At 45.5% G+C, this 18,819-nt stretch overlaps 1 protein-coding gene across 37 annotated transcripts in view; it reads right to left on the reverse strand.

Moving 5' to 3' along the window:
• KALRN (kalirin RhoGEF kinase) overlaps nucleotides 1-18,819 on the reverse strand; it is a 695,174-nt gene that overhangs the window by 371,014 nt on the left and 305,341 nt on the right. For all 37 annotated transcript variants that reach the window (XM_084990933.1, XM_084990932.1, XM_084990931.1 and 34 more), the window contains one exon: nucleotides 6,020-6,142. In XM_084990933.1, coding sequence (XP_084847059.1) covers nucleotides 6,020-6,142 — 123 coding nt within the window. The remainder of the gene's footprint in view (nucleotides 1-6,019; nucleotides 6,143-18,819) is intronic.

Consider the following 18,819-nt stretch of genomic DNA (forward strand, 5'->3'; position numbering starts at 1 on the left):
CAGCAAACAACTCAGGACACAGTGGCAGTACCATTGCGTCTTCTACCTCTGGGGCAGATATGGACACATCTATCCCCTGACAGCTATGGTCTTATGGGCAGCAACTCCATCCCTGTACTTCTTTATACTCCCAGTGACGGATACCTGACATGCAACACAAAATATATGTCTATGTATTTAAGTATCTGAATGTAATAAGTTTTTTTTTTTTTTTTTTTTTTTTTTTTGCCATTTCTTGGGCCGCTCCTGCGGCATATGGAGGTTCCCAGGCTAGGGGTCGAATCGGAGCTGTAGCCACTGGCCTACACCAGAGCCACAGCAACGCAGGATCCGAGCCGCGTCTGCAACCTACACCACAGCTTACGGCAACGCCAGATCGTTAACCCACTGAGCAAGGGCAGGGACCGAACCCGCAACCTCATGGTTCCTAGTTGGATTCGTTAACTACTGCGCCACGACGGGAACTCCATAAGTTTTTTTTAATCTGATTTACTCTATGGCTTGAGCCATTTGATGAGTTATAGGCAACTTGAGTCAAGTGTCTATCGGAACAGGAAAGGTTCCCACTGGTTTCTAACTCTTCTATCTCAGCATGGACAATCTCAGCAGCCTAGGCCAGAGAGACCCAAAGAGACAGCCCCTTGGTGCACCCCCTGGCCCGGGCTGCTCACCAGCTCACCACCTGCCTGTCAGGCTGTCATGACTGAGGCTTCTTTCCTCATTCAGTTCCATGTCTACGTAGGCTATTCGAAGAGTGCCATCTGCAGGATGAAGGGAGGACCCATAAATACTTAATTCATTTCCTTCAAATTAAAGTTGAGAATTTGTTTAAAATGTTTAAGAGCTAATAAACACAAGATTTAAGTTAAAGCTTAATGACAGATAATGAACTGGCACCTTCATTCTTCACAGATATCATTTGAATTTATTATTTTTTAAAAATTTTTGCTTTGTAGTGTCACACCCATAGCATGTGGAAGTTCCCAGGCTAGGGGTCAAACCAGAGCTGCAGCCACCAGCCTACGCCACAGCCATAGCAACTCAGGATCCAAGTCGAGTCTGCGACTTACACCACAGCTCATAGCAACGCTGCATCCTCCACCCACTGAGAGAGGCCAGGGATCAAACCCTCATCCTCATGGATCCTAGTCAGGTTTGTTAACCACTGAGCCATGAAGGGAACTCCATGTATTTATTTTAATGACTGCCTTAAATGCCTTTACCAAAGAGTAACCATGGTGAGAATCACAGAGCAGAGAGGTGCCCCTTCAGGGGCTTTCTGTTGTCCAAGACCTCACCCCATGGGTAGTTCCTTCTCTGCTTTTCCCTGCAGAAGGGCAGATTTCCAGGACCTGTGAGAGATGAAACCTCTCTCTTCCTGCTTTGAATCAAGACAACTTTTAACCTGATGCAAAGAATGGGAGCTCAGAATTCCCTCGTCATATCAGCCTCGGGTCAAAGAACCACAAAATCATGAAGTTGAAAGAGGTTCCTTCATGGATTCACGACAGCCCCCTGCCCCGCACTGCTGCTGACAGTCGATCCCTAGCCTCCTACCTCACACCACATGTGATGCCCTTCCTACCTTCCTGACCATATCTCATAACCAGTAGCCCACAGCAACCGGGAACAAGTTTCTATTACTTTCACTTTGTGTCACCTATCTTTGACTAACTCAAGAATGATCCAATTCCTGATTAAATTCACGTCTCTCCTCCCAGGGGCCCTCACCTACTTGAGAACAGAAGTAGGAAAGACAGCACCCTTTCCTCCCTAGATCACCCCTTTCTCTCCACCTGAGCGTGATGGTCCCATTATACAGTTCAAAGCAAGGTGGAGGCAGGTGGTCACTGACCGTCCACCTGCCTTCGCCATGGGATGCTAGGCAGCTCCACTGCCCTCTCCTGTCCCCAGAATGCGGATGAGGGAACAAGACAGGGTTAATTTTAAGACTGCAAGACCCATCTCTAGAAGTCAATTGCAGGGCAATGCAGTGATCTCATGGCCCCTCACCCAGGTGTTCCCTTTGTGGCCTGCATCTGCTGTTCCCCTTTCCAGAGGAAACCCTCTTAAAAGCATGAGGCTTTTGGAGGGTAGAATTCTCTCCTCTCCCATAAAGACATTCTTATTAGAAAGCAGAGGCAGGGAGAAGTGGATTACATCGAGATGACTCTTTGGCAGGACTAGGGAAAAGTAATGCCTATGAAAGGGGATGGCCACAGGAGCAGCCCCCCCCCCCCACTCCATTCTTGTTCTTTGCCCTGCACTTTCCCTTTTTTTTTTTTTTTTTTTGTCTTTTTGGGGTTGCATATGGAGTTTCCCCAGGCTAAGGGTGAGTTGGAGCTGTAGCCCCTGGCCCATGCCACAGCCACAGCCATGCCAGATCCAAGCTGCGTCTGCCACCTACACCATAGCTCATGGCAATGTGTATCCTTAACCCACTGAGTGAGACCAGGAATCGAACCTGCATCCTCATGGATGCTAGTCAGATTCGTTTCCACTGAGCCATGTGGGGAACTCCCTGTTCTGCACTTTCCATGGGCAAACTGGCAATGAACATTATACCCAATTCCTATGCCTCAGTAAGAAGGACAGCATGGAGTTAGGGTAAGAAAGGAGTCTGGAGTCAGATCCAGGTTGAAATCCCTGCAGAACCAGTGACAAGCTGGAATACATGGGCACTGAAGAACTCTCTGAGCCTTCATGTTATCTTTTATAAGACAACGCTAATACTGTCCATCACGCAGGACTGTGGGAGATAAAATACATCATAGACCCACAAGCTCTCGATAACGTGTCTCTTCTTTCTTTGGTATGAATTTAAATTAATGTGTTTCTGGCACTAAGTGAAAGGCCCTGTCCCATAGGAAGAGCATATCAGGCAGCAGCGAGAAGGGAGAGGAGTGACTGGGGGAAACCGCATTGAAGTTGGGGTGGCCATGAGGCTTGCTTGTAACAACACACAAAAATGAGTATGTCTAGATACTCATGTTGCAACAGAACAAAGGGTGGGGGAAAAATGTAATTGTAATGTATACGTGTAAGGATAACCTGACCCCCTTGCTGTACAGTGGGAAAATAAAAAAAAAAAAAATGAAAGCCCCTTCATGGGCCTCTAACCATGGCTGGCATTACCTATGAGACCACAGCAGGAAGACAGCAAGGAGTGGGCTAGATCAAGGTGGCTCTGGGGTTGCCCTTCCCAAGTGAGGAGGGCTGATCCACAGGATGGCCCAAAGGCAGGTGCACGGAAGCTGTGGGATGGCGCTATTGCAACAGCCTGTTCCAGGTACCACAAGGCCCCCTCTCAGCAGGCAGGGAGTCTGATGGCCCTCTCCTTTGCCCCGTAATAGAGTGCACAGACACCAGAATGCCTGGCCACATGGGTATTTTGGGTCTGTGCTACATCTCGTCCACCAAAGGCACATCGGGCCTGGGTCCGTATCAAGATGGTGGAGTCCAGGTCATTCTGCAGGTCCTTGTGTGGCTAATGAGGCTGGCTTTTCATTCTTGTGGAGGCAGTAGAGGTAAAATATGCATAACAGAAAATGCTTTAAGTTCAGTGGTATTAAGCAGATTCACCCTGTGGTGGGATCATCGCCACCATCCACCTCCAAAACTCTCTATCTCACAAAACTGAAACTTGGTACCGAGTAAATAATAACTCCCCATTCCTCCCTCTCCCCAGAACCTGGCAACTGCCATTCTACTTTCTGGTTCCATAAATTTGACTATTTTCAGTACTTCATATAAGTGGACTCATACGGTATTTATCCTCCTGACGTTTCACATAGCATAGTATCTGCAAGGTTCATCCAAGGCGTAGCATGTGCCATATTTCCTTCCTATCAAAGACTGAAAGATATCCCATTTTATGCATATACTATATTTGATTTATCTATTCATCTGTCGATAGACACTAGATTGCTTCCACCTTTGGGCTATTGTGAAAAAACCTGCTTGAACATAGGCATACAAATATCTTTTCACATCCTTGCTTTTAATTCTTTTGGGTATACCCTCAGAAATGGGATTGTTGAATCATATGGTAATCTATGTCTTTTTTTTTTTTTTTTTTTTGTCTTTTTGCCTTTTCAAGGGCCGTTCCCGCGGCATATGGAGGTTCCCAGGATAGGGGTCTAATCGGAGCTGTAGCCGCTGGCCTATGCCAGAGCCACAGCAACGCAGGATCCGAGCCGCATCTGTGACCGACACCACCTCATGGCAACGCCAGATCCTTAACCCACTGAGCAAGGCCAGGGATCGAACCTGAAACCTCATGGTTCCTAGTCGGATTCATTAATCATTGAGCCACAGCAGGAACTCCAATCTATGTCTAATTTTGTGAGGAGCTGCTATACTGCTTTTCTCAGTAGTTGCACCATTTTACATCCCCACCAATAGTGCACAAAGATTTCCCATGAAGCTTTCTTTTTCCCATGGATTAGGTGGGTCTAATCCACCTGCCTCCCAGGTTCAGGTCTGTCTGGCTCTGGCCTCTCTCTTCTAGCATCACTTGCTGCCCCCCAAGAGATGTAGCCTGCTCCCACTACTTCCTGTCCTCTAACAGATTCCCTTGGTTCTTGGTGGGCCCTCTCCCATTATACCCGTAGTTCATATCTGTCTGGGGCTGGTCACCTCCTTGGGGGAGGGCTGGGGCTTTGGACAAAGCCTGATAAGGCACCCACATTGAGGATCACTCACATAATGGGATCAGAGCCAGCACTGACTAAAGCTGTCTTATGGCAGTCCTAGTTTTGAGCCCCTCACCACTTAAGCGATTCCATTTCTCCATCCCATACTGATTCCCTTCCCTGCATTAGTCTATTTTTTTTTTTTTTGCCTTTTTTAGGGCCGTGCCCTAAGCAGTTTCCCTGCTCTGCACTCCCACAATTTTATTTCATAATACACACATACATACATACACAAAAATAATAATGTAAGACAAAGGTGAAAGTACTACCAATATTCTATGTATTTATCATTATTTTTTCTTCTTTTTATGGCTGTATCCATGGTCTATGAAGCTTTCAGGCTAGGGGTGGAATCAGAGCTGCAGCTGCCAGCCTATACCACAGCCACAGCAATATAGGATCTGAGCCACATCTGTGGCCTACACCACAGCTTGTGGCAATGCCAGATCCTCAACCCACTGAATGAGGCCAGGGATCAAACCCACGTCCTCATGGATACTAGTCAGGTTTGTTACTACTGAGCCACAATGGGAACTCCCTTTCCTGCCTTAAATCTTAACAGTCTGATTTTCTACTGCAACCGATCCTGGTCGACAAAAATAACTGGACAGTAGTATTTCATCTTGAAAACAAAGATTTCCAGGATCCATTTGGAAAATTCCTCAAAAGGGGAACATAAGGGAGTTAGGATAATACTTTTAGGTTAGAGGCTTAGAACAGAAACCTCTTATAATCTTCCACCATTAAGACAAAGGCTTCTCACACAGCATCTTTGTGCAAATTAGAAAACAGGGCCCTTTCTGGATCAGGTGTACAGCTCAGCTAAAAGGCTGACCGTTTTGCAATGGCAGATCACATACTGTGCCGATGATACAAAGGCGCACTCTCTGGGCATGTTCAGCCTTGTGGGTGCACCACTTGGTGAACAGGTGCCATCTATTCCTCCAGGTCCTGGAAAGGTCAAAGCTTTGCAAGCAGAGTGCAAACTAATTTTTGGCTCCCACTCGCCTGCATTGATAACTATAAGTAGTAGCTTCAGGCCATTGGTGGTTCTAATACGTCATCCCTCCTGCCATCACCACCTGTGGACAAGGCATTAGAGAGCATGCTGGCAGGAAGATTTTCTTTGAGGACCATAAACTGAAGGTTAATTTACTGCTCACCTAGTAATTCAGGAGCAGTCAAGGGTCTCCTTGCATCAACAGGAAGGGCAGCCAAGAAGCCGCAAGCTATCCACCCAACATGCCCCACCAAACACCAAAGCCACAGCCCTTGTCTCCCTCACCTGGCTCCACACACACGTACAACCAGACACAGCACCTCACCTGAGCCACCTCTTCAAAGTCATCGTGCCTCTTCTGTAGGGCCCGGGCTCGATGTAGAGACTTCCCGACCCCTGTGTGTTTGCTGAGAAAGGCCTCGCCGTGGTTTTCAATCCAGTCTAATACCTGGTCAGAGAAGAAAGACAGAAATAATGACTTCTTGGCAGAAGGAAAGACATGTGACAACATGTGTGGCTGCTAGGTTCCTAAAGTCCAGGTGGAAATGTTCAATCCATGGTGGACACAAGGGATTTCATTACTGTCACTGGCAATATAACTATTCCACCTTGAACTGCATTCAGCTCGCTTGCTTTCTTTATCTCTTCAGTTTTCTTAGCTTTAATTAGCCCGTTATTTTAAACAAGCTACACAGACCGGCAGGCACCCTTTAACCCCCCTCACTACCTTTACTCCAACCACATAAAGTCAGACACATTTCCCGAAAATTAGGTGGTGTCAGATCAGGGGAGTTCCTTGGACCTCATTCCATCTCAAAACACTCATGGCAGAGGCATCTAGTCATGGGGATCCTGCCTCATGGTGCTCCTGGGACACTTGTCCTAATCTTGGAAGTGAAGTCCACAGTTGTCAGTCTTCAACAAGAGCTCTGCTCAAGATCGTGGATCGCCAGGGCAACTGCTCTCTCTAGCTTCTTTCCACCTCTCTCCTCCAATCCATACCAACTAACCAACCAACCAAAGTAAGGTTTTTAGTATATGTGATTCTCTGGGGAGCAACTTCATGTTCTCCGGGCTTAAGGGCTAGGCGTTTGGCCTCAGGACATTTTCCTTGGACTTGAGAGAAGCTGGAAAAAAAGGTGGCTGGAGCAGCAGAGGGATGAGTGAGAAGATGCTGAGAAGGCTAAGAAAGATATTGTCCTGAAGGGCACTTGATGGGGGGAGTGGAAACCCCCTAGCAAAAGAATTGAAATGCACAGGGGATCAAAGCCTTTAATCCATCTCGCATTTCCCCCCATAGCCTAACAAAGATGTGTGCCTCCCAGGAAGAAGGGAAGCAACTCATCTGGGCTCTGAGGAGTTGGCACTCAATACGTCAGAGGGCCACAGTTAAATCAGAATTACAGGATAGGAGTTCCCATCATGGCTCAGCAGAAACGAATCTGACTAGCATTCATGAGACGCAGGATTGATCCCTGGCCTCGCTCAGTGGGTTAAGGATCTGGCATTGCCGTGAGCTGTGGCATAGGTCACAGGTGTGGCTTGGATCTGGTGTGGCTGTGGCTGTGGCTGTGGCATAGGCAAGCGGCTACAGCCCTGATTAGATCTCTAGCCTGGGAACCTCCATATACCACAGGTAAAGTCCTAAAAAGACAAAAAAACAAAACAAAACAAAAAAAAACCGAGAAGAATTACAGGACAGACGTACCTGCCACAAACGCTGCCAAGATCAACCAAGCCCACTCTACTCCTACCACAGTAAACTTCAACTGACCCTTTTATTAAGGGGGTACCAGCTTTCTCAGATTTTAGAAGGACTTTTGGCGAGATGATTTAGATAAACTAGGCCTGTATAAAAGGGTACTTTAATTCTGTTTCTTCTACAGATTGCCCTGTGGCAAACAGAGAGACCAACTCATTGCACGGACTGTAGGCATGGGAGTTCTGACTTAGAGAATCTAGCCTTTGGCTTCACTTCCTCTGACACATGAGATAAATCAATTCTGGCAACTGCACAAAATATGGAAGCTCTCAAAGTCTTCACTGGCAGTATCATCAAGCCATACCAAGATGGTATTCGTTAGGGAAATGCACATACAAAGAGAAATTTAACAAAAATGCACAGTACAGGAGTTCCCATTGTGGCTCAATGGAAATGAACCTGACTAGCATCCACGTAGGACACAGTTTCGATCCCTGGCCTCACTCAGTGGAGTAAGGATCTGGCGTTGCTGTGAGCTGTGGTGTAGGTTGCAGATGCGGCTCAGATCCTCTGGTTACTGTGACTGTGGTGTATGTAGGTCAGTGGCCACAGCTCTGATTCATCTTTTAGCCTGGAAACCTTCATGTGCCGCAGGTATGGCCCTAAAAAGGCAGAAAAAAATGTACAGTACAAAGCCAGGTTGTGTCCTTGTCCATTAAAATGAAGAAAAAAGGGTTTTTTCAAAAATGACTTTATCTAAACATTAGTGTAAAGATTTTAAATATTTTAGCAACAAGGATTTACTGTATAACACAGGGAACTATATTAAATATCTTGTAATAACTGATAATGGAAAATAATCTGAAAAAAATGTAACTCAATCACCTCACTGTACACGTAAAACTAACATAACACTGTAAATCAGCTATAATTCAATGAAAAAAAAAAGATTTTAAATACTTCATGTAACAAATTCTGGCAATATTTTTCAATATTTTGGAGACACACCTGTCGAAAGAAAGGAAATTTAAATATTCCTTTCTTCGAAGAAAGAAGAGCCTCTTTTTCTCTTGAATTGCTTATGGTGAAATTTCAACAATAAAAATCAGGAGTGTGCATTTTTACTTGACTTGTCACAATTTGAACCCACAATTCTGTACTGTAAAGGGGATAATGGGTGCCAGCATGCAAGGTCAAAGACAAACATTTCTAGTCACCAAGTTTCCCATAAAATATGTACCATGGATAGTATATTTTTATAATTTTTATGCATATTTTAACTTTAGTAATCCCACTTCAAGAATGAACTGAAGCTTGGAGATAATTTTTATATACCAAAGAGCTGTCTTGCAGCTTTTCATGAGTGCCTTGGAATTTATGACATATTTTCAAGTTATAATTTTTTTAAAAAAATTCATTTTGAGGCAGGTGTGATTCGCTTATCTGGAACTTTTAAAATAAATTTTACTTTATTCATTTCATTTTTTATCTCCAGCTTTAATACCTATTCTAAATAACATTCTAAAGCAAATGGGTTAGAGAGAAACGTGTTTCACCCACTAGTTCACAAGTGGCTAGATTTTATACTTCCTAGGGGTGATTTCACAACTTTTAAACTTTTTTTAAAAGGCAGCTTGTTCCCTGTTTCAGTTATTTTGCTTTCTTTAAAATGTCAATTCACTTTCAGTTAGCAGCACTTAGGTTTACTTAATACGCTCTACCATAACTGCTTAAAAATCTATTTATTTCATATTGGAGAGGCTTTCCTTAGTTTCAACATAACTTTGCTCTGTAATGTTACATTGCTTCAGTTTTGTCCAACTACTGCCATTACAACTGGAGCTGTACATGGAATGGATGGTCAGTGGGGACCTGCTGCAGAGTACAGGGAACCCCACTCAATACTATTACTCTGTAATAACCTCTATGGGGAAAGAATCTGAAAAAAAGAGATATGTGTGTATGTATAACTAAATCACTTTATTGTACACCAGAAATTATCACAACACTGTAAATCAACTAACTCAAAAAAAATGTAATAAATAAATAAATAAAATGACAGAACATGAAAAAAAAAAAAGAACTGGAGCTGTGGGGAAACCATATGCAACCTCAGTGAGGATTCAGGGACTGCAGGAAAATCAATTTCACAAACATAAAGGCAAATGATTTAGGACGTGAACAAAATTACTTTAGTAATACATAGAGACTGAAAAAGTACTTGAGGGCAGATAAACATACTCAATGCATGATGTATTGTTCAAAATACTGAATTCTGACAGTTTTATTTCAGACGTCCATTGAGAGCCAGCATGACTTGGTACAGACATTTAGCCATATGCTCTTTTGACCTGTGAACTCATGGCCCTCAACCCAAAGAGTACAATCCAGTTTCCTATGCAGACTGCACAGCAGAGAAATGTATTTCTGAGCAGCTGTCAGCAGTGCCTGACAGCTACATGACACAGCATAAATTTTGTTTTGTTTTGTTTTGTTTTTTTTGGTCGCACTTGGGGCATATGGAAGTTCCTGAGCTAGGGATCGAATCCAAGCTTTGGCTGTGACCTATGTCACAGCTGCAGCAATGCCTGATCCTTTAACACACTGAGCCGGCTGGGGATCAAACCTGTGCTGTCACAGAGACAATGTAGATCCTTAACCCTCCATGCCCACAGGGGGAACTCCAACACATCAAAAATTAATGGACAGCATTGGAAGTCTGGTGAATCCCAGAATCCGACCATTGCTGGTTGAAGAATAAACTGAGTTTCTAGCCTTACCTTGGACACTACCAAAGGGAAGTGCCCATCGAGGTACTCCTTATTGGCTGTCCCTTACTTAATTTCTCTCATCCACAAGACCTTATTTAAAATACTCAATTATCAATTATAGTCTGGAGAGTACAGAATGATAGCTAACCATACCTGCTGATGGCTTTGAACTGGATTTAAGTGTTTCCAACAATAGGAGGTTTTCTCCTTTTGTTTTTGTCTGAGGGGTCTTCAGGATATGCAGCAGTACATGAGGCATATGTCGATTCACAGATTCCAAAAAACATTCATTAGTCTCACTGTGACCCCATGCCAGGCACTGGGACAGCCCAGGCTGCATCATTTTAAATAAGGCAGGCGTGGCTCTGACTCTAGGAACTCAGTCTAAGTGGGTAACGAGCACTAGACATGAAATCACACGTGAATTGCAAGGGTGAACAGTGCCAACAGTCAGGGAAGCCCACCCTGAAGAAGTGAGGGTTAGCTGAGGTTTGGGAGAGAGTGGGACATAACCAGTCTAGGAACTGAAAAGGTCAGTGAGGCTTGAGTAGGCGTAAGGAGGAAATTCACCCAAGAAGGCAGGTGCCAAATGGAGCGGAGCCCTGGCTTGCTGAGTCTGATTCAGAGTTAGCCTGGGAGCTGCTGAAGGGCTGAAAGGAGGAGAAAGACATCAACAGATCTGCATTTAAAACTTAGCACTCTAAATGCATTGCGGAAAACCAACTGGAGGAAGGCAAGAATAGAGGGGAGAAAACAGGGGGTTCCTGCAGAAATCCTGACAAGAGGTGATGGTGGCTCAGACAAGGCAAACGGCAGTGTTGGTAGAGAGACAGCTTTGTGTAATATTTACAGGAGAGAATGGCCAGGATGTGGTGGCGGGGCATGGGGGGAATGGAGAGGCAGGTGGAAGGCTGACCCCCGGGGCAAGGCTTGAACAACTGGGTGGACGAGGAACTTGTCACTGGTGCAGAGGCAAGTGAGTTATAGGAGATGGCACGAAGACCACAGATTTTTTCTGAAGTTTTCTTTCAATTTTCATATTCACACTGCTCTGCTTTTGATAAATGACAGATGTGCCTCTGAACTTGAGTGGGAAGCAGCACCCAGTGAGGGTTGTCAATCTGATTCTGGCAAGATGTGCCTTTAATTTCAAAGGAGTAATTTTATACACTAAGGTTTAAAAATAAATTATAAATTGTTAAGATAGCCAGATCCTCATGATAAAAAAAAATAATAAGGCATATGAAATTCACCCAAAGAACACAAATCCAGACTTACATGGAATTCAGTCACGGATTCCTGAAGGGGCATTTCACTGGGATATAGTTTCAGGGGGCCCTTAACCCGACATGCAAATTCCTCTGTGATCAGCCTCACCTTCTCCCAACTCCACCTCCAATGAGCTCCTGCCCCACCCCCTCATCACCCCAAAAGCTGCTTCTCACCTCCCGAGGTCTGCTCTCACTATTTTTCACTTCACTTGAACAGTGCATCTTTTTTCTCCCTATATCCACTTCCCAGGTTCCTTCTTATTCATTCTTTAAGCGCCAAAGCCAAACTCTAGTTTGGGAAAGCCCCTTCTCTTGAACAATCCACGTAGGCTGGGGTGGTGTCACTCTATTCTGTTCAAGCCACAATTAGGGCCCACAGGCTGGTCTCTCCCACCAGGCTGACTCCTAGTGATTCCTGGACACAGCCTGGTACTCAGTACAGAGTGGTCTGCTTAAGATGTGCTGAACTGAACTCAACTCAGACTTATCCCTGCAACCCATCACTTGGGGTAAAGGTTTACAGCCCCATATACCTCAGTAATTCTCATGGCCTGTATTCAAAGTTCTCCCTTTGTGTGGATCCACCCACTCCACTGCAGTGGAGGCAGTGTGTTCCTGAAGAAGTGTGGGTTTCCACCATTGTCTTCTCCCAGCCTTTATCCCTCATCTACCCCCAGCACCCCTATTAACACTGCAAATGCAAGAGATGCTCAGGGACTGTTTATAGCCATGAATTTTCAAGTGCAAATCCGGCTGGCCTCTCGTCTTGGGAGACGTTGTGCCAACCCATCCAGCAAGAGGCTTGATCTTTGCTGTGTCACTGGAAGCAATAGCCCTGGCCAGCCCGGGACTCCTCTCGAGGACAGCAGGCAGGTAGTCTTGTAAACAACTTGTAAAGCTCTTCTTCCTTTCTCAAGCCCCAATTTTTCAACCAGAATTAGTCCTTTCCCAGAACAGCCTTTTCCAAGAAAGATACGCACATCCTGAACCGGATTTGGGAGCCAATTTAACAGCCATTATGCATAATTCCCTAATCACCCCCTTTCTTCCTCATCTAATTGTGTTTATTCCAACCAGCATACAATCAAGACAGAGCACTTTTCAGGGAAAGAGACAGTCCTTTCTAGCTGCTAAGGAGAAGAGAAATGACTTTTTGAAGAAAACTTGAAATTTTCTGAACAGTGGCCATGAATACAATTGAATTACTGAGAGAAAATCAAGGGCCTAGCTGCCTTGTCCCAGGATGCAGGTTTTTTGGGGTACTTGGAACAAGATAGAATCTCAGTGTTGGGGACAACCTCAGGGATCACCCAGCCCAGTGCAGGAGGCCCCTGCACTTAGCAACTGCCTTTGAACAAAGTGTTAAATTGGTGTCCAAGCTCTATCTACATGTAAGTGTTTCAGGTTCCTAAAGCATCATTAAAATGGGGCACCACCATGATACTCCAAATTATAGACACCACAACCTATGGAGAAACCTAGGTTCTTGTGTCAGCTCTGTCTTTAACCAGCTGTGACCCAGCTGAGCATGTGCCTTCTCCTCTCATAATCTTACTTCCTCAGATGAGAATGTTTGATCAGACCATCTTCCTAAATCTCCTTCCAGCTCAAAGATTTCACGATTTTGCTCCCCTGAGGGTAGGGCAGCTCCCCTCCTCGAAAGAAGAAGCTGCTGTCTGTGCAGGGTTTGTTCTTTGTCCAGCACGAGGCCGGGGCACATGCTCATCATCCCATCTATGCCACCTCACCACAGCCTTAGGATGGCTGAGTTATTATCCTCATATTTGGATGAAGACAGTCAATCTCAGAGAGGTTAATTAAATTGGCTGGCCTCACACAGCTACCAAACAGTGAAGTCAAAATTCAAACCCAAATGATTCTGGCAGCAATGTTACCATCTGATTCCCAGACTACATTCAAGTTTTGCCAGCTATCCCAACACTGAGTTTTCAAGCAAAGGGATGCAGTCCAGAAGCATGTGTCATGCTAGGCTGTCCCTTTAATCTGGAATAGTTCCTCAGATTTCCCTGCCTTTGACATTCTTGACAGTTACAGGCCCATTACTTTATCAAATGTCCCTCGATTTGGGTTTGTCTGATGTTTCCTCATGATTAGAATTGGGAATAACACAGAAATGATTCTTGTTCTTGCCACTACATGCCATCAGGTGGGGATATAATTTCAATCTGTCCTATTACCAGTGATATTAACTTTGATCCCTCAGCCAGGGTGGTGTCTTCCAGCCTTTGTCTTATTCCTTTGGAATTAATAAGTATTTGGAGGAGGTAGTTTGAGACCACGGAGGCAAGAGACACCATGATGTGCTATTAGGACCTTTTGTCATCCTGTGTAGAGTGCCACCAGCAGGCAGACAGCCCTGGGGGGTCAGTGCCCTCAGGGGATTACTACCTCCAGCTGAAGGGAGCAGCTTTGCCCAAGGCCACACCCCCTCTTACACTGACCTGTGTCCAGTGATGGAGTCCAGTCCAGTTCTCTCTCTTCTCTTACTCTCTAGTCCAGTGTATAAAGGCCCAGTTATCACTCCTCAGACTGGTAAATCTTTGAATGCCTCAAAGGGTTGGCTGAGGATTCCCTCATGGATGGCCTCCTTGACATGCTCTGTGTCTGCACCTATGCTGGGCCACCCTCTTCTACAGATGCTCTGTTCACCTTGCTTGAGCTCTGACACCTGCACCAGGTGGCTCTTACATAAGGACCCTCTCCTCGCGCCACTCTGGACCATCCTTCCTTGAGAACTCCCAGCCCCGAGGTCGGGCTCTGACCTCCCTTGGCCACTGTGGCCCTCCCACCCTGCAGAGATACCTGCCCTGCTCAGCCCTGCTTAAGAGGAAGAGCCTCCCCTGCCTGGACACATCTCTTCATTAGCTCCTGAGACACCACCATTACGGGGAATGCCCCCAGCTCACTGATTGCCGCTGTCATTTCCTTTTCTAAATCCTCCTAATCTTCCCAGCCTCTAAATTTTGGGGTGCCTGGGGCTCGGTACTGGACCTCTTCTCTCTCTTCTCTTACTCTCTAGATGATCTCACCCTGTTTCATGGCTTTAAATATCATCTCTGTGCTGGTAATTTCCATAGTCACAGTTTCAGCCCTAATTTCTCTCCTGAGATTGAGACTCATGTACCCAACTGCCCACTCTTCCTCGTCATTTTGGTTTATAATGAGCACCTCAGACTTAACATGTCTAAAACAGAACTCTTCAGTGCCTTCTGCCCCACTCCACTCCTCTCCTCATTTCCCTCCTATCAGTAAAAAGCACCACAATTCACCCAGTTGCTTAGCCTGTCTCATTTACTCTTTCCTGTACACTGCTTTCTGCCATAACACCCCCGGTCTGGCACCATCTTTCCTCACCCACCCCACCAGCCCTCCCGGGGTCTTCCTCCTTTTCCTCTTGACACCCCAGCCATACAGTAGCCAGATCTTTAAACCTAACATTTCTCTAAGCATAAATCAAGCCACCACCCTCCTCTTACTGAAACTTTCTAATTGTTTCCCATCACATTTAGAAAAATCCAAATCCTCTCCAGAACTTATATTGCCCAAATGCATCTGGACCCAACCCGTTTCTTCAAATTTCTTACCCCCTTTCCCTCCTCTCTATTGATCAGGTGCACTGGCCATTCTCCTGTTTTCATGAAGGCACCCTACAAGTTCTGGTCCCAAGGACGTGGTCCTATGTCACGTGCTTGGAACCTTTTCTTCAAACACGCTTCTTTCAGCAATCTACTCATACATCACTGGCCATCACTCCAGCACCCTTGCATATTTGCTTGTTTGTGCTGGTGTTTTCTCTCTACCTCCTGAATATAAGTGCCACAAAGGCAAGGGCTTTGTTTGGTTCTGTGCTATGTTCTCAAAGAGCATCTGCTGAATAAATGACTGACTGAACTCAACTGATCTGATTTGAAAACTTCCTGTGTGATAAAGGACAAAAACTATCAAAGGAAATGGAGCTGTTGAGCAAACAGCTGTGAAACCAGACTCCCAACTTTCTGATTCCCTCTTCTGGCTCTCTCTGATCAATCATCATATTTGAAATATGTTATTAAGTTTATGTCATAATTTGATCTACAGTAAAACAGGCATGTCATTTTGCTGTATTAAGTGAACTGAAGAACTGCTCCCCTAAGCTCGTACCTCCTGGCTGAGCCCCTTACTCTGTGTTATTCTGTGGCCCCTTTATTCCGAGATCAGGGAAGGAGGGTCTGGAAGGAGACCACCAGGTGTCAACAACATGTCTTATTCTGTTGAAGGCTCAAGTACACCCAGGATAGTCCATCAAACCATTATTTCTGTCTCTCTGCACAGCACACTGAGTATTCATTCTGAAGGCAAACAGCCCACGCTCTGCCAGAACCACCCTGCTGCCCATCAACCACACCTGGAGAACATGCGAGCACCACTTGAAATGCCCAACTGCCAGCAATTCATTTTCTGTCCCCTCTTTGGAACAAGCAGGATCAAAATAAACATCTTACTATGGCGGGAAAGCCATCATGTTTCTGAGAGGGCTCATCTGAGACTCATTAGCAGGTGTACAGACTCCCGTCCCCCCTGAGAGCAATGGTCCTTTCTCCTGACAGGTGTGATACTGCATGGAAGCTGGCTAAAAGACCACCCACCTCCCTCCCCAGGGCCCCTCCTTTCCCAGCCAGCCTACACCCGTCCCTTTCCGGCAGGCTAGGGTGACTGGAACTGTGTCCCTGGCACCTCCCTGAGAGCATCGCCTCACCCTGATGCCTTTGATTCCCAATTGTGGTGTCCCCACACTTTTCATCACTAAGGACTGAATCTTCCAAGTCAGAGGTTCTCCAACTTTAGAACCAACTTTTCAGCTGGTTCTCCAGCTTCAGAATCACCTGGGTTTTTTTTTAAAATACAGGCACCACCTAACCCACAGATTCTGAATCAAAAAAGTGTGGCTTAGGGTCAGATAATCTGTTTTTGACAAGCCCCTACTATACCTACAAGATTTTAATGCCAGGGGTCTGAAACCGAGTCCCCATAACACAGAGTTCCCCTGCAAAATTTGATTAACCTTTCTATCAAAAACTGTATTCTCTCTCTTGTTCTGCCCCTGTTCCCTTTAGGATTGAGAGGTAGCGAAGAAAAGGGGGGGACTGGAACTGAGCAGGACCCTGTGGGGTCTTTCCCATGTCCTCCGTTCTTGTCTGGTCTGGCCCAGGTTCCAAAGAGGAGGCACATGCAGTTAATGATCAGAACAACAGAGCCACAAGATTTCTAGTTCTTCCTGAGGATGCAGATTACAACCTGACACAACCTTTGAGCTGTTCTGCAGCAGCCAAGACCTCCATCAGATGGAGGAGGATGACGACATGCTGACCACAAGCACGTAGACTTCAGACTGGTTGGAACCAGAAGGGTGATGACTGAGATTCCCAAAACTTGACCCTGTTGCCTCACCACCAACCAGTCAGAAGAATGTCCCTGAGCTGATCAGGCCCTCTGTGAACCTCCCCGCTGACGCTGCCTTTAAAAACCCTCTCCTGAAAGCCAAAAGGGAGTTTGAGTCTTTTGAGCACTAGTTGCCTAGACTCCTTACTTGTTGCCCTGCAATAAATGCTTCTCTTTCCTTCACCACAAACCAGTGTCAGTAAATGGGCTTTGCTGTGCATTGGACTGGTTGACCCGAGCTGGGTTCTTTAGCGGGTCGTAGGACCACATTTTAAAAAATAAGAGTTCCATACGCACACTTGACACTTCCCTCGTTTTCTATATCAAAATGGACAGCAATTTCCACTGACTTTTTAAAATAAATGCTCTCGAGGGATCGGGAGCTTGGGCTTATCAGACACAACCTAGAATAGATTTACAAGGAGATCCTGCTGAATAGCATTGAGAACTATGTCTAGATACTCATGTCGCAACAGAAGAAAGGGTGGGGGAAAAAACTGTAACTGCAATGTATACATCTAAGGATAACCTGACCCCCTTGCTGTACAGTGGGAAAATAAAAACAAATAAAAAAAAAGGCAATAAATAAATAAATAAATAAATAAATAAATAAATAAATGCTCTCAAATCTACCCTTGGCTCCATCACCCTAGTTCACGCTCTGTGGCCACACCATGACCATGGCCCCAGGATCCTCTCACTCCAATCTAGCACCAAATTACTTCAGACTTTCACTCTGATCACTTCCTTCCTCTGCTCAAAATCTTTCAAAAGATTTAAAGTGTGAGTTATAAAGTGTGAGTCTTTTATCCTACAGTTGGTATTCAAGACTCTAGAAATAGCATGTTGATATCAAGGACATGCTGAGCATAGGGGTTATCAGAAAGGAGTGACCCCTCTTTCACCTTCAAGATGATAACTATCTCGTTTCTATAATTGTTAAATAGTAATTTTAAAAGAAACTGAGGACATTAAAGGTGTTTAAAATTACTGTGGGTCAAGAAAGCCTTGAAGCTCAGCAAATCTTGGGGAGGGACTTTCTCTCACTGCCTCCCAGGACTAACCAGATGGAGGCACCCAGGCCCTTCCTTCCTTGGAAGGTGCTCATCCAAAGGACCACTGTTCATTCAGAACAGAGTTTGCAGTCAGAAAATCAAAGTAAGCACCAAGGGAGAAGGCTGTGATGGGGAAGGATGGAGAAGGCACAAAGTGGGGCAGAGAGGAAGGGGGGTGAGGTCCAGAATGTGAAGGGGCACTAAGGGGCCAGGAAATTCCCAGACAAGAAGGTCTGAGCACATCAGGAGCAGATCTCTAAAGCCCACACCCCAGCTGTCAATTCTAGCTGGGGAGCACATGGGGGAAACTGGAACAGATACTTAAGTACCAGCCCATGACCATGGGAGAGGGATAGAGTGCCCCCTGTAAGATCAGTGACATCAGAGAGGCAGATGAGAAAGCTTCCCTATGTTCACTCCCATCAGAGGCAACCCTGACCAACAGAGCCCTGCCTTTCTCCCCTCCTGACCTCCCACAGTTCAGCTAAGCTTCAACCCTGCTCACTTTTTGGACACTCATTCTGCCCAAGGAATCACCTGTTAACTATTTGAATGTATTGTAATGATTGGATTATCACTGTTAAAACTTAATTGTGGTGAAGTTCCCATTGTGGTGCAGCGGAAATGAATCTGATTGCATCCATGGGGAAGTGGGTTTGATCCCTGGCCTTGCTCAGTGGGTTAAGATCTGGCATTGCCGGGAGCTGTGGTGTAGGTTGCAGATGCAGCTCAGATCCCATGTTGCTGTGGCTGCAACGTAGGCCAGCAACTGCAGCTCTGATTTGACCCCTAGCCTGGGAACTTCCATGTGCTGCAGCTGCGGCCCCCTCCAAAAAAAAAAAAAAAAATACCCCCCTTAATTGTGAACTTCAATACTGCCAAATACT

This window comes from Sus scrofa, chromosome 13 (assembly GCF_054392235.1).
Source record: "Sus scrofa isolate SSC_HxYL_T2T_F1_AM1 chromosome 13, Sscrofa_HxYL_maternal_Yorkshire_Landrace_v2.0, whole genome shotgun sequence".
In the NCBI taxonomy this organism is placed as follows: Eukaryota; Metazoa; Chordata; class Mammalia; order Artiodactyla; family Suidae; genus Sus; species Sus scrofa.